General features: G+C 40.5%; 1 protein-coding gene across 8 annotated transcripts in view; it reads right to left on the bottom strand.

Moving 5' to 3' along the window:
* plekha5 (pleckstrin homology domain containing A5) overlaps positions 1 to 12,683 on the bottom strand; it is an 87,134-nt gene extending 74,451 nt beyond the window's left edge. For 7 of the 8 annotated variants that reach the window (XM_006782598.3, XM_087843222.1, XM_006782599.3 and 4 more), the window contains exons 1-3: positions 12,559 to 12,683; positions 12,361 to 12,437; positions 9,890 to 9,947 (exon numbers count right to left, since the gene is read on the bottom strand). In XM_006782598.3, coding sequence (XP_006782661.1) covers positions 9,890 to 9,947; positions 12,361 to 12,437; positions 12,559 to 12,650 — 227 coding nt within the window. In that variant the 5' untranslated portion in view covers positions 12,651 to 12,683. Of the gene's footprint in view, positions 1 to 9,889; positions 9,948 to 12,360 lie in introns of all 8 variants that reach the window. The other variant, XM_087843221.1, reaches the window with a different exon arrangement.
* Positions 12,684 to 15,387: the final 2,704 nt, after the last annotated feature.

Genomic DNA, 15,387 nt, shown 5'->3' with positions numbered 1-15,387 from the left:
GCCCAAGATGAAGAAACTTCCTCTCCAGAAGATGAGGGGACAATCTCCAAAGAGGCTGACTGTATCACCACTGATGATGAGTACTAGCCAGTGCCTGAATCCTCTTCTTTGGGGGAGGATTGGGGTTGGGGGGAATGGAAGTGGAGGCCAAGCAGCTGATGGAAAAAAACATAGGAGCATTTTCTGAGACCGAGGAGCCGGTGACTGAGTGGATCCCTCATGAAAGGAAAACCATTTGGCTCCCACTACTGAAGAGAGACTGCTCTACAATCCAGTACCCACTGGTATCAAACCAGGGGTCACCCTGTATGCAGTTTCCTGCATTAGCAGCCTGAGATCTACTTTTGACTTTTTTTATAACAAAGGAGATCTTTTAGCTGCTGTGCACCCTTACAAACCTGCACGGGAGGCGAAGATGTGAGGATTGGAGGATTATAGATGAAATGAAGAATAAAGCAATACATAGCATGTTGGATGACAACACTGGAAGTTCTCACGAAGTAAAAAAAGGCAAGGGGTTCAGATTCCAACTGACGGAGGAGCTCCGAGGACAACCTCTTTGCTTCGGTCACCTTGGCAGAGGAACTCCTCAGGTGAAAACTGGCACAGGGGAAACAACCCAGAGCTTCCTCCCCAGCTCCTCCAGTTGCAACAGAGGAAGATTTTTTTTTGTCTGTCTTTGGCTTCACCAAAACTACCACGGCGATATCCCACATGCCAAAGCAACGGAGGAATGTGCTTCTTTTGACAGCACAAGGAACCAGCAGTCAGTGATGTGGAATAAAGGATGCGTGAAAGCAAGAAGCAATCCTGGACTACAATAGGCACAAATATTGCTTGGATAACTTAGAGGGTGTTGGCACCTCGAGTTGTAGAAGGAAAACTAACTGATGGCTGATGGCTCTTTTCTCCAATCTCCTGGATGTCTTGGGATACGATGCCTTTGTCCCACCGGAAACAACTTCACTGAAGTGGGGGTGTCCTCTACAACCTACAAATGAAGAGTGATCCTGGGAGAGCTGGGGCACATGCTGGTGACCTCAACAACTGCAAGACACCCTTGTCCCTGATTCTCAGCCACTTCTGCCATTGATCTCAAGATACAGTAGTCTGAACCAGAGTGTGACCCACACCCCACCAACAAAATGAGAAGAAGGTGCAAATGGCGCACCTCCAGGATTGGAACAGCAGCCCCTTGCACCAGGTGTACCTACAAAAACCACTCTAATGTGGTTAGTACATCTTGCTGCTAATGAGGATGCACACAGAAGCACACACACTGGAATATAAAGTTCAATCATTCTATTGGTCATTTCAGTGGTTATTTGGTCATTAAACTGCCTTTCTGGCCACTTGTGATTTTCTTTTTGGCCATTCATTCCCCCCCCTTCTCCCCCGCCAAAAGAAAAAAAGAAAAAAAGAAAGTAAAAATAAATCATTGTTACTGTTACTGTTACTGACCTGCAATAATGATTTAAAAAAGTATTAGGTTTCATTATTCATATGCTAAAAAATGTGAACTTTGTTACTGTTACTATACTTTCTTACTATTTTTACTATAATAGTACATAATCTGACTGGTATTCAAAGGGTATAATATCTGAATTTGAATTATATTTTGGTTTTCATGACTAGGAGCGGTGCTAATTTAAAAAAATTAAGTCAATGAAAGTAGAAAAATGTTTTTAAAATATATTAATTTTATAGTATTTTGTAAACGTAAACAGGGGGTGGCCATTTTTGGCCACAAACAAGCTGAGAGGGAGTTTTTTTTTTTGTTTTTCTGTCACTGCAAAAAACCCCAAAGATGCATAAAACTCATTGATACTTTTCATTATTGCTACGCATCTAACCTCCACCATGGTTAGAAAATAAATCAGTTTGCATGTATTATTTAGAAAAAAATGGGGATTTTATGCTTTTATCCCTATGTAAATCATTAAAATTATGTGATTTAACTGGTATTTAAAGGGTTAAAATTCTGGATTTGATTGAAATTTTGGTCTTGATGAACAGCACTGATGCTAATCTAAAAAATCAAGTCAAAAAAAGTGGAAATCTTTCTTAATATATATGAATTTTATAGCATTTTGTAAATGTAAACGGGGTGGCCATTTTTGGCCACGAACAAGCTGAGAGGGCGTTTTTATGTTTTTGCTCTCCCTGCACAAAAATAACAATGCATTATAATCAATGTTGATGTGAATCAATTACATGCCCCAGACTCTACTATTAATAATACAAGAAATTTCAGTAGCAATGCAATTATATAAAATTGCGAGATTTGAGGTTGTCTTTCAGCTAGTGCAGTGTACAAACAAACTGGTGTTTAAAGTGTTAAAAATTTAAAAAGTAATAATTATTTTATATTTATGAAAAGAACTGAAGTTACTTAAAAGCTTTATGCAGAATAAATGGCAAAAAAAAAAACCATAAAAATAATAAAAATTACAGACCTAATCTGTTGGTGGCCACTTTTGGCCACGAAAAAGCTGAAAGGGTAGTGATTTTGAACAAACTCAGAGGGTTAACATGACCTGAAACCAGTAAAGGCACAAATTCATGTGGAAAATGTTTACAGTGGTCACAGAGTGAGGGAGTTGAGAGGCGCTTTCACAGTCGCAGACATCTAAATAACCACAGGAGTTGCTCTCGCCCGGCCCCTTACGAAGAATGCAGGTTTTTCCATGGGTTCACTTTTCAGACCCAGAAGGTTCATACATCTTTTATACTGCCTGTGATGAGGGACTACAACTCAAAGGACAGCATGCAAGCATATCGCTACATCATCCAGTTGTGTGCATGCAGCATCCCTGTTTACCACTAGCATCTGTGGTGTGATGAGGTCGATCTAACCTTACAAATATCATAAAACTTGAATGTTTTTTCTTGTAAATTTGTGGCTTTATTTCATAAATTTGCATCTTTAATCTCAGAAACTCAGGAGTTTGTTTCTGAATATTAACTCCCTTCTTCTGGCTTTCTAATTAATTTTCCTGTGCACTGTCACAATTCTTTATCACTGAGTAGTTTCTCGTGTGGACTCCCAGCTGAAAGGTTTGTGTGTCACCTCAATTTTTAACAAGTGCTCAAATTTCCTACAATGTACAAGGAGGAAGTTAGTAGAATCAGAAATGAATTACCTTGTACATGTGATTGTGGTCATTTGTCTTTGTGAGACAGACTGGCAGGCTTTCCTATGCGCACCCTGCTTCTCATACAATGTCTTGTGGAACAAGCTACAGCTCTTGCAATACAAATGAAAGGAACTGGCTTTACTTGTTCCCTCTATAATAAATCTCTTGATATACTACGAGCCAGGGCACATATGGTAAAAAAGCCTTCTCTGCATGACTGATCACAGCTTTGCTTTCACAAGTCAGGGTTTAAATAACCTGTAGGTGTTATCAGACAATTTAATATACAACCTTAACTTGCATCTATTTATTTTCAAGTCCAAGCGCTTGATTCTGCGCCTTCCTCTCCACTTCCATGACTGGATTCTCAGGGTTACATAATCAGGGCTGATATAAGGCTTTGCTCACAGCTATGGTTTATTTCCTGGAGAGAAGGGAGTGTCTTTAAATGTCTGCCATAACTGTCATTCTCACAGTTAAGGAGGGTTCATAGGGACTCCCATCGTTCTTACACAGAAGGATTAGGAACTCAACTCTGAGTTCTTGAAAAGCTACTGACAATGATGCAGCAAACCCAGGTAGACAGAAATGAGAAATAGAGTGAAGTCATTCTTCAATTTAAAAAAAAATCATTTTCACTCTGGTCAATAACAACAAACTCCCCCACCCCCTACCCCATCTTCAAGGGCTGTGACTTTTTAATCTCCATCTTACGATCGCTGATAAGACGCCTGGGTTTACTGAAACTCCAGATGTCATTGTCTGAAAATGAGACTTTAAAAGAGACAAGGCAAGCCAAAAACACTGGTAAAGGTGAATGCATCGAATGCAATAAAATGTTTGTGAACCCATTCGAATTACCAGGACTTCTGCATTGATTATTTGCAATTAGTGCTCTGACTTTCATCCACTGTATGTTTCAGCTTAGGCAAAGGACTGCTGAACACCTTGGAGTCACTGAAAGAGCAATACCATAAAATTGTATCAGTAAGCTTTTCAGGATACTGTCAGGGCAGCAGTCCATGACCTACAGCTTAAGAGAGGTTGGGAGATGCAGTAAGATCACAATCCCAAAGCACACAGTCAAATCAGTGACACGAATGGTTAAAAATGAAGAAAAATCCTGTTTTAGTATTGCAAAACTGACCTTAGCCCAATTGGGATGCTGTGGCATGACCTGAAGAAGGCTGTTGAATGAAGACATCCCAGAAATACTGATGAACTGAGGCAGTTTTGTAGGAAGAAAAAAATCCAAAATTTCTCCTCATCATTGTGCAAGTCTCATAAGCAGCTACAGGAAATGTCTGAGAAAGGTTGCTGCTGCTGGAGTAGCTCAACTTTAAATCTAAAAGTTTACTTACGTTTTTTTTACCCTGCAAGGACACGAAAACTGTTTGGGTGTTATTACTTTAGTCAGACATGTCTATAACTGTTACTTAGATGACACTGACATTCAGCCAGCTTGCCAACTTTAAAGGTTGTAATATTTCTGTTGTGTTCACAGCTTGTTTCTACTGTCACTGCAACTATGCAGAGGTAAATAAAAATTAAGATATAAAAATACTAATAGCTCATCAACTGGGGATGAACCCCTACGGTCACTCCTGCAAGTGGTGCACCCAAAGGAGGGTGGACCATGTAGGCCTCCAGACAGACGGATTGGTGCAGCATCCTCCTGTGACGCTATACTGGTCTGTTGTGATAAAGAGTAAGACAACAAATCTACATTTCTATCCTCATCTATGGTCATGAACTCTCGGTAGTGACTGAAAGAATGAGATCAAGGATGCAAACGATTGAAATGAGCTTCCTCCAAAGGGTGGCTGTACTCTCCCTTAGAAACAGGGTGAAGAGCTCAATAATTTGGGAGGGGCTCAGAGTGGAGCCTCTACTCCTCCACATGGAAAGGAGCCAGCTGATGTGGTTCAGGCATCTAACTGGGATGCCTCCTAGAAAGCGTTTTTTCAGGCATGTGCTACCAGCAGGAGGCCCCAGGATAGAACATAATGGAGAGACTTTGTCTCTTGTTTGGGAATGTGTCAGTGACCTCTGGGATGAGCTGGAGGAGGTGGTCAGTGAGGGAGGCCTGGACATCTCTGCTGAGACTGCTGCCCCAGTGACCTGAACCCGGATAACCAGCCGAGACGGAGGGAGGGAGGATAGTTGGATGTATACTAACATAATTTCAAATAGAACATCATCTTTAGGTTCAAAGTGTATGTCTTTTGAACAAGAGATTTAATGTGAGTCAGTATGAAAAATATTGACTTATTATAGGCCAGTATCAACGATGCTAACTGATATCAACATATTAGCATATAACATAACATTTATAGATGTCAGCAGCTGTACCACACAAGATTTGCCCCATACAAATGTCAAAGAGCTAAAAGCTTTTTTTTAAATAATGCAGATCCCTCCCTTGCACAAAAGATGGAACAGATAATTAACATAGCAAATAAGCAGAACAAAAAAAACCCACTCTGCATCAGCAATCAGTCAGATTGTTATTTAAAACACCGATGTTGCTGCATCCCAACAGGAAACCTATTATAAGCAGAATCTAGGTTATCAATTTAAAAAAAAACACAGTCATTAAAAAGATTATTATATGAACTTTATCATTTAGTTTTGATGGACCTTAACCACCAATGAATATTGGTCTGGGAGTAACCTGACACGTGAGTACACGGGCTTTTAAAGCAGAGAAAGCCAACAGCTAAACACAGATCCACTGAGTAGATTTTTGTCATAATTGACAACATTTTAATTGACATGCTTTCTGAGTGATGAATTATGCAGCAGCAGAAGTGAATAGCCTAATGAAAATGGTAGTTGGAGAGCAGACTAGCACGATATGTATATTTTATGTTGCATTTCACACTGATAAGCTATTGGAAACAGTAAGTTGTCCTCAAAGCTCACTTGCAAAAAGTCATCAAATGAAGCATTACTAACTGGACAGCCATCAAGCAAAACTGTAGGGTCACTTGCAGACTGCTCATTACTCACTCATTAGGCTTCAAAACAAGATAACAGCAGTCTCTTTGCCAAACCTAGCGCAATTATCCCTGAGTTCAGCAGTTTGCTTTTTTTTTTTTCTCCATTCCCAGACAGAATTAATGAGACAAGAATAGCAAACAAAGACCGGGAACTGACTTCTGCACCTGTCTTTCATAAACATAATTACACTTACAGCATCTACGAGGCAGCAAACTTACAATTAGGGTCACTGCTTTCCTACTATATATTAATGCTATGACACCTTTGCTTCACTCAAAGTCACTTCGCCTAAGTTGCCCTGACACACACTTCTGAGAGGTTTTCACAGGTCTGGAATGCTCATTAGCAAAATGTGACAAAACACAGCAAAAAGTGCCTAAATCACAGGCCCACTTCTTGTTCAAAATGAGGCTTGAGTTAGAATCTGGGATTATGTGCTATGGAGATAAAATTAAAAAACAAATCTGCCAGATGGACCAGTCTCATAAAATACTGTTTCATCACAAATAATAACAAGCTGAACAGATTTGGGTGGCTGCTGGATTTACTCATAGACACGAGGGAGAGAAAATGTCTTAAAATAAAAGTAGAAATGCTTGACTTTGCCTGCAGTAGTCTGCACAGAGCAATGCATATAGTTTTTGTGTTTGTATATACTTCTGTAAAAGATGTATCTTCAGCGACCAGGAGTGCATAGAGGTTAAGTTAATGAGAGATAGGACCCAACTTCTAAGGTGTCTACTATTCTTATAAGTGGATTATCATCTCAGAGTATAAAAGCAGGAGAATAGCTGAAGTGTTCTCTGATTTATTACCAAGTTCAACAGCTGTGAAGGTGGCCAAAACTCCTGACTTAAGAATTTGGATGTAGTCGTACTTAGGTACATCTGGCATTTTTACTGAAGCATCTTAGCAAAAAAGACCGGCACACTTTCAGTGCCTGGAGTCCTGTCAGACATGGAAGCAAAGCACTTGCACTGCACTGACTGTTTTGACTGCCTGTGAATGAAATTAACAAGTTAACAGCTTGCTGATTTATACCTCACCAGGATCTCTGTTACTTGGGTAGCGAGCACCCACCACCTGCCAGTTGGAACACACCACAAAGTTAAAAAAAAGAAAAAAAAATCCTATTTTTGCATCAGGCAACCCAGAAACCAATCCAGAAAAGTGGTGCGAGTCTGAGGAGAGCAGTAAGCTATGATTGATTCAATTAACATCTCCAGTGACCTTCACTCATTCAGAACTCACGGCGCCACAAACTAATCAAATCTTGGGATGGAGCATGCCTCTAGTCCACACTATCACACCAACAACCTGCAATTCATCCTTCCCAGCACATCTCATCAGAGGACAGCCTGCGTCAGCACAATCTGCTCCTTGATGCTCACACTGTGTAACCCGACGGTAACAGCCAAGCCACACAGCCAGCATGTGAATAAGCCAGATCCTTTGGCACAAGGTTTTTTTTTTTAGGCTTTCTAGCAAAACAGCCACAGAAATTGATCAATAAACGTGTCTATAATTCACACAAGTGTGTGTTTAGAGCCACTGCTTGAATATAAAAAAAAAAGGTCTCCAAACTTGTGATATTTAATACAAAATTGATGACAAAGCAATAATAACCTACTGTAAAACATAAGAACAGCTGTCACTGGGCTAATTGTACTGGAGAGCTTTGAGAGGCTTTTACTGGCAACCTCACACAAAGCCTCAAAATGCCTCAAGGACCGTCCAAGACAGTTATCACATAAAGCTATCAACAAAGCTCTATGTCAAAACATGAGTCACAATGAAATTAACAGGCATGGTTTTACGCAGCCTCGTAACTTAAAGCCTAAAAACACCTTAAAGATGTCTCGATCGCTGATCTTGTGCCCTAAGTTGACCAAATATTTTTCCAGCATGTGCCACCATCTTTAAAACACTCGCAGTTCTGACGACATGACTCAAATTCTAAAAGTTCTTGCTAAGTTAAAACAACAAAAGAAGCAAAGTCGTTCCCAAGAAACAGGACGGGGAAAATGTTTACTTACTAAAAGAGGACACAGAAGGAAGATGGTGAAAGTGTCGGTCAAATGTTGGTCACATTGCTCTGGGTTACTAGATTTTCATTACTGTTTTAAAAAAGAGGGAATTGCTATTGAAGGTCAACAGAAGGGAGAATCAGTATGCTGAAGCCGTTTCTCTGTGTATTTTACTTGCTTCGCTTCAGTTTAGGACAAGCTCAGTTGAATCAGCCATCCGCGTATTTTTGTTTACTCTGACCCTGCCGCAGCGCCGGTATGCCAGTATATGAGATAAAAGGCAACGATATCATTTAAAATGCTTTTACTTTTCACAGTTTTGGCTAAAATTCAACCTACGGCTTAAACCAAATGTGTTTTTCCTCACAAAAATGCAGATGGCCTGCTTTGTGGGGGGGGCAGGATGATTAGTTTGCGAGTTGTTTTACAGGCAACATTACCATGTCATTGGACTGTGCCAAAATCACAGTGATCATCTAATGAATGTCTTCCTCAAGTCTGTTTTGCACCGAGAAGCTGAGCTAAAATACTGGAATATAAAATTACTGCCTTTCAGTCCGACTGCCTGGCAGCCTGCCACATGAAGCTCCTCAAATTCATGAGGAAGTCAAAGGAGAGAGGATTCGATGAGAATAATAGGGTATAATATCCTATTTTCATATGGCGCGTATGCTACATCCTCAGTCATTCAGAAGCCTTCTTGTACTTTGGCAGAGATGTTCACATACTACGCATCTATACGGGCCGTGCAACGTAATTGCAAGAGAACATGCAAAATAACAACATATTTCCCCCCTCATACCCTTGGATTTGTAGGACAGATGATGAATCAGACCCCAATGAATGACAGCACTTGTGATCTCTTTTGATTAGCCGCATACATCAGGCTACTGGGGGAAGAGAGCAAAATGTGAAATTTACTGTATTTCAAAGACTATGGCCGACTGCTCATGTAATTCATGCAGAACCTGGGCTTCACACGGAGAGGGTCACGAACTGAACAAAGTGTTTTAGTGGACACAGAGGATATATGACATTCTCCCCTGCCCACACAGCCACAAGAAATTAGCATACCTGAGATATGATGTAGGAATAAAAAAATGTCAAAAAAAATCACTGGAAGGAGACTTTGAATGAGAAGCCATTTACGTTTCCTATAGCGGAGTGGACTGGCATGTAGTATTTCGGAAATATTTTCCAGCATCTATTTAGGGACAAGTGTCATCCTGAAATGTGAGGAGCCGTATAAACCCAAACAGCGAGGATAACTGTCAGAAAAAGAGAACGCATTATACTTTGGCTCAACTCTTCAAGCAGACTCAGCTTTGAGCAGGGTAAGTCTGAATAAATACAAACAGCTTGCAAGAGGAAAGCAAGCACACTGTGTCCATGTCTGCCCGTTATTTGCACAATGTAGCTGTGTAATCATTAACTTTTGGGATAGGCCACACAAAAAGGGAGTAAAGGTTCCAAATTTACAACCTCTTTATATTGACACATCCACCACAAGGCGTGTTTTCAGGAGCTGCAGACTATTGAGAGGAGCGTTTCATTCCTCTGAGGTGACTTGAGTGGAAATAAATTAATTTATGCTTGTAATCGAAGTACCACGGTGGCGCGCAACGGGGAAGTGTTTTGAATTTAGATGACATGTTTGTATGCAGAGGTCCTAAGGTTGCGATGGGTGTGCGTGTCATGCGGTAAAATAGGCGGGAAACTCACTTGATATAGCACCGTGCTCCCTCAAACGTATATCCCTCCTCCCATCCGGTGGGTAAGTCTGTGAAAGAAGGAAAGGTAGACAAATATGTGAACAATCATGCAGCCATCAGCCACATTAAAAATCACTGAGAGGTGAAGCGTTACGATGCTATGTTCTGTTGGGGTTCTGTTGGGCCTCTTGGGTCCTGACATTCATAAAGATGCAGACCGAGCACACACCACCATGAAAAAGACAATTCCTGATGGGATGACTTATGCTGCCAGACTGCAAATACTTCTCGTGAATGGTCTTTAACCTCCTAAGACCCGAACTCTTCCAAAGCATGCATTTTTAATTTCTCTTTGATATTTGGGCATATTGGCACTCGATGAATGTAAAAAACAAAGAATTACCTTATTTTTGTTTCTAAGAAAAATGAGAGCCACATATGAGGATATTCGTTTAAAAGTTCGATAGAACAGTGGCAGTATAATGTCCGCCTAAGTGGATATCAGGCCCTTGCAGAGTAAAGTTGAGTATTTTGGTCTAAATAACCCAAAATGTGATGTCCACATATGTGGACGCCAGGTCCTAGGAGGTTAAAGCTCCATGAGTGAGCACCAGAACAAGTCTATTCCATGAAGCCCCGCTCAGCAATCCACCTGCAGCCAGTGTAGTAGCGGCTGATGCTACACAACACCTCCAGCATGCATGTATGTATGAGTGTTTGCCCAGAAAGTTAAAGGTGTTTTGGCCAGACATGAGAGACCCACTTACCCAAAACTAGGCAACCACCTTGAAAATTTAGAGTTTCTAGAATTTTCAAGCAAATTTCGAAAGTTCCAGTTTGTTAAAAAGGAGAAATTTTTAAAAATTTGAAAAAATATGTTTTGAAAAAAAGCAATAGGAGGCAAAGAATAAATAAATAAAACTGCCATGAAATTAGAATATGAAAATTGGCAGCTCTCCTCCTAACACCCTCCCATCAGACAAATGCAGGCATCTGCTCGTGCTTCACAAAAGCTAAAACTCACTCAAAGCTGAGCTTCACATGGGATTCAAAAACTGTTGTGCTTTGTAAAAGTCCTCTACTTAACCCATCGCACTACTGCATATTTTCTGCACAAACTTTACTTTTTGCCCAAGTACTTCATTACAAGCTAGATTTTCTAGTGCCCTGAACGAGAGCCCAGAAAAAGTGCGAGTTTACTCCCCTCTTCATCCACATGAATTAGTGAGTGACACCAAAAATATGCTGCCTCTGCCAACTTTACGCATCACCTTTAGGGTTGGAACTAATTATTCCGCCTGTGCTCAATTTGTCACTTAGTTTCTTGATAAATCAGTTCAGTCATCTGGTCAATAAACTGACTGAGGATACATTCAAATTTTGTGGTTTTGCCCTCGGAAACCACAAAAAAATATCTCATTTACTATTACACAACGCTAATAAAAGCATATCATTGCAAATGAAAAGAACAGAGCTATATCATGCTATTAGTAATTATTTTTTTAGAATAGCTGCCTGCCTTCTGGGCTTCAGCTCTGTGGTGAAATACTGATGGACATTTTTCAATTTTTGATACTAATAGAATACAATTTTTTAAAGAAAAGAAAATGTATGAACTCACATATTATTAAAAAAAAAACTCATTGGTTGCAGCCATATTCAGATGAAGCAGACACTCTTAACAGGAGAGGGGGGTGCTTGAAGTTAAAGAAGAGCTTGCTGCTGCTGTATATAGTTGCATCATAATCTCACCAGAAAAACGCACTAAGCAGCTAATTTTACCATGTCTTTAAGATAAGTCAAGCTATATATATATATATATATATATATATATATATATATATATATATATATATATATATATATATATATATATATATATATATATATATATATATATATATATAAGCTCACTGTAAAAAAAATTATAATGATATTCAGCGGATCTATACTTCAATCTGCTACAGTTTTCCTGCTTACCTGTCACACAGGAGCTTACTGTTAAGTAGGGTCCTGTGTCAAAACACTTAAATGCACTAATCTTACTCCCCTGCACGGCCAACATAATGCGTTGGGTTATTCAAAGCCAAAACAAAAACAAAAAAACTACTTCCTACATTTGTTTACGTGCTTTAATTGCTATTAGGCTAAAGGTCGCCTCTTCACTAGTTCTCGGGCGATATTGGCTAGTGTCCACTCTTCAACTCCACTGACTGACCAACCTGGGAAGAGGCAGCTGCGAAGGAAGTGGCACTAGCTGGGCAGAGGTGGGCACGAGAGGGCTCAATTTTCACAGCACGAGCGACAAAAACCCACTCGTGTGTTAAGAAACACGGCGTGGATATCACAGCCTCTCTCTCACACACACACACGCACAGCGTGGGAAGTGTTCGCTTTTGGGTAACACAACAACAACACACTGCCGGGGCGAACACGAAAGGCGTTCAAGATAAGAGAAAAACTTGACAGTGACATCTTTACCTGGAGTTTTCCTGTGCCCGGTTATAACTGCCTCACCACTTACTGGATGCAGCCAGGTTGTACTCTTGGCTTCTTCGCTGTTGAGAGGGAGAGACAGAGAGAAAGAGCGAGAAATGCGTTCAAATCCAGCGGTGACTTTGTTCGAAATAGAAACGAGCAGAATGACTTGAAGCGTTTGCCTTTGGAAGGAATATTTACTTAACGAAGAAGACACGTCCATCCCGAGTAACACCATAACTCCAGGAAGACGGGAGACAAGAAATCCACTCGGGTTGTAGCTCCGCCGCCATGTCTGGCAGTACTGTATGACAATCGCGCGGCTCCGCTCGCCCAGGCAGCGCGTACACGGAAACCTTGGCAACGGCGGGTGGCTGAGAGCAGGGTGTAGAGCAGACAGGTAAAGTCCATTCATTTGTATGGGAGAATAATGGCTGGACAGCCGAGGGTTTTTTTTAACCCAAATTTTATTTTATTTCTTGACTTACACAATAAAATAGTTATTTTACTTTTAGGTAAGTTTTTGCATCGCTGTGTACATGGCTTTAGTCAAAACATTCCTTTTGGATTTATGGTTCTTTATGGTTCTCTACGACTTAAATATACAGCCAGGATATTAAACCACATGTCCAATCAGCAAACTCACATGACAGCAACTCGGTGCATTTAGGCATGTAGACATAGTCAGGGCGACCTGCTGAAGTTGAAAACTGAACATCGGTTTCCCAGCAGCGACTTTTTAAGTGGCATGGTTGTTGGTGCCACATGGGCTGGTCTGGGTATTTCAGAAACTCCTGATCGTCTGTGGTTGAGTGAGATTTTCCCCGAACATCCATCTCTGGCGTTTACAGATAGTGTAAAAACATATACTCTGCGCACTGCTTTAAGATGCGCACCTGGGTTGTAACTAAATGTCTTGCTGTAATGGTGTAGGATTAGTTATTTTCTTAGTACACGTAGTCACGCTCAAATCAGATCAAACTGTTTTTTTATTTTTTATTTTTTATTTTTTTACATGAGTCAGCAGATCTCAGTCCAGTAGAGCAGCTTTGGGATGTGATGGAAGAGATCTGCATCATGGATGCACAGCCAACAAATCTGCAGCAACTGAGTAATGCTATCATATCGATATGGACCAAAATCTCTGAGCAGTGTTTCCAGCACCTTGTTGAATCTATGTCAAGAACACTTGACATAGATTCATAGACATAGAAGGCAAAAATGGAGTCCAACCCAGTACTAGCAAGGTGTACCTAACAAAGTGTTCAGTGAGTGTATAATTTTTGTTTTGCACCCTTACACTCTTCACATTCTTTATATGTTTTTTTTCTTCTATGTCTCATCTGTGGGATCTGGTTGCTACATCATAGTACAGATGTCAGTGGTGAATGCAGGCTCCCATCTCACACATTTGTTCCCACCAATAATAACATAACTTCCAGGCATGTTGAATTGGCACCTGATGACTGATTTTAAATTTTTTCTTCTATATGAAAAAAGACATTTCTATCATAAACGGGGGCAGAAAAGGTCTAAAATTCACCAGAAGGAAATTAAGTGTCTGACATTCAGTAATTCCTTGGGGAGGACCTCGAGACCTTCTGCTTAATCCACCCCCACCCTGACCCCCCAGTGCTCAAACAAAACCTGTGCCCATGGCTGTGGTTGTAGCTTTTCTACATACAAAGGCACATTAAGCATGGGGGGGGGGGGGATTAACCTGCCACTAGGGCCCCACGACAAAATTGATCTGCTGGACCTCCAAAAGCCTCTTTTCACTTTAGACATTTTTAATCACAACTCAAATCCTCTCTCCTCTTCATGTTCAAATAGTGGCCCCGAGTCACATCGGCTAATGGCAGGAACCACTTTGAGGTTCTTATAATGTTAGAAGGTATTGTGCTTTTGTGGTACATATTCCAAAACAAATGATCAATTAAATTAGCTCAAACCAGATGATGTACACACAGTCTGGAGTTTTCTGAGGAACATCCATTGTCATAGGAAAGTTCCCTACTTCATGTGCTTGGGGGGCACAGACTGATGGACATACAGAGAAAAGTATCCACAGTCTACTACCGCACCCACAGTTTCAACTCTACCATTCGGTTCTTGGCCTCCGCCTTTTGTCACTGTGCAGCAAAACTGCAGCATCAGCTTTTCACAGAATACAAAAACATGTTATCCAACACCACTTTGCCAGCCCTGTTGTTGCTTTGTGTTGCATTGTTTTTCTGCACACATGATAGGCCACTGTTTTTGAGCAAGCATGTGGTGGTGGTAATGGGTGGTGGACATATCTGCCAACTGCCAGGTCAACCACTTGGAGAGGAACTCTTAAAGGACAAGGAAGCAGTGAAACACTGAATCCTGGTCAGAAGTCACACACTGAGCTCTTTGTATTCTGTTTACCTGGGGCAGAGTAACACAGTTTTCTGGTAATGTGACGTACAAAGGAACTGCTTGTTTTTTCCCAAGTAAGGGGGCAGTGGTCCAAAAGAAGATGGGAAAATAACAATATTAAAATAAGCTGAGCTTTATTTGCCCTTTTCATGAACTTGATATTGATATGAGCTGTGTTTTAAAATACACAATCTAGAAAAATTCCTCCCCCAAACTCTGAAATATAGTTTAAAAATTCCAACTTTTCTTTCTGAAACAGTCAAAATATATATTTTTTAAGGAAACAGAAGAGACTGTCTTCCCCAGAAAACAACCAGGTACCGTCTGTCATTTTGGCAAGCTGTTATTATGACCTATGCTTACATTATAATGTTAGCCATCTTCTAGGGGGTCTGTGAGTAATACAGGTAATCAACAACTTTGACAGTGTATTTTTGTGCCTAAACCTAACCAAATTACAAGGAAAATCAAAGTAAGCACGCTGAGAGTCGATGCTTTCATTGGAAACAATCATGTTTCAAAGACTCTTTAATTAGTCTTTTTAGACAGAGAAGAGCAAACAACCAGCATAATGATTTAAGTGAAGGACTTGCTGGAAAATGCGGATCTCACCTGCCCTCTTTCAAT

This window comes from Neolamprologus brichardi, chromosome 7 (assembly GCF_056152115.1).
Source record: "Neolamprologus brichardi isolate AB-2024 chromosome 7, ASM5615211v1, whole genome shotgun sequence".
Lineage (NCBI taxonomy): Eukaryota > Metazoa > Chordata > Actinopteri > Cichliformes > Cichlidae > Neolamprologus > Neolamprologus brichardi.
This window is presented reverse-complemented; position numbering and strand designations above follow the sequence as displayed.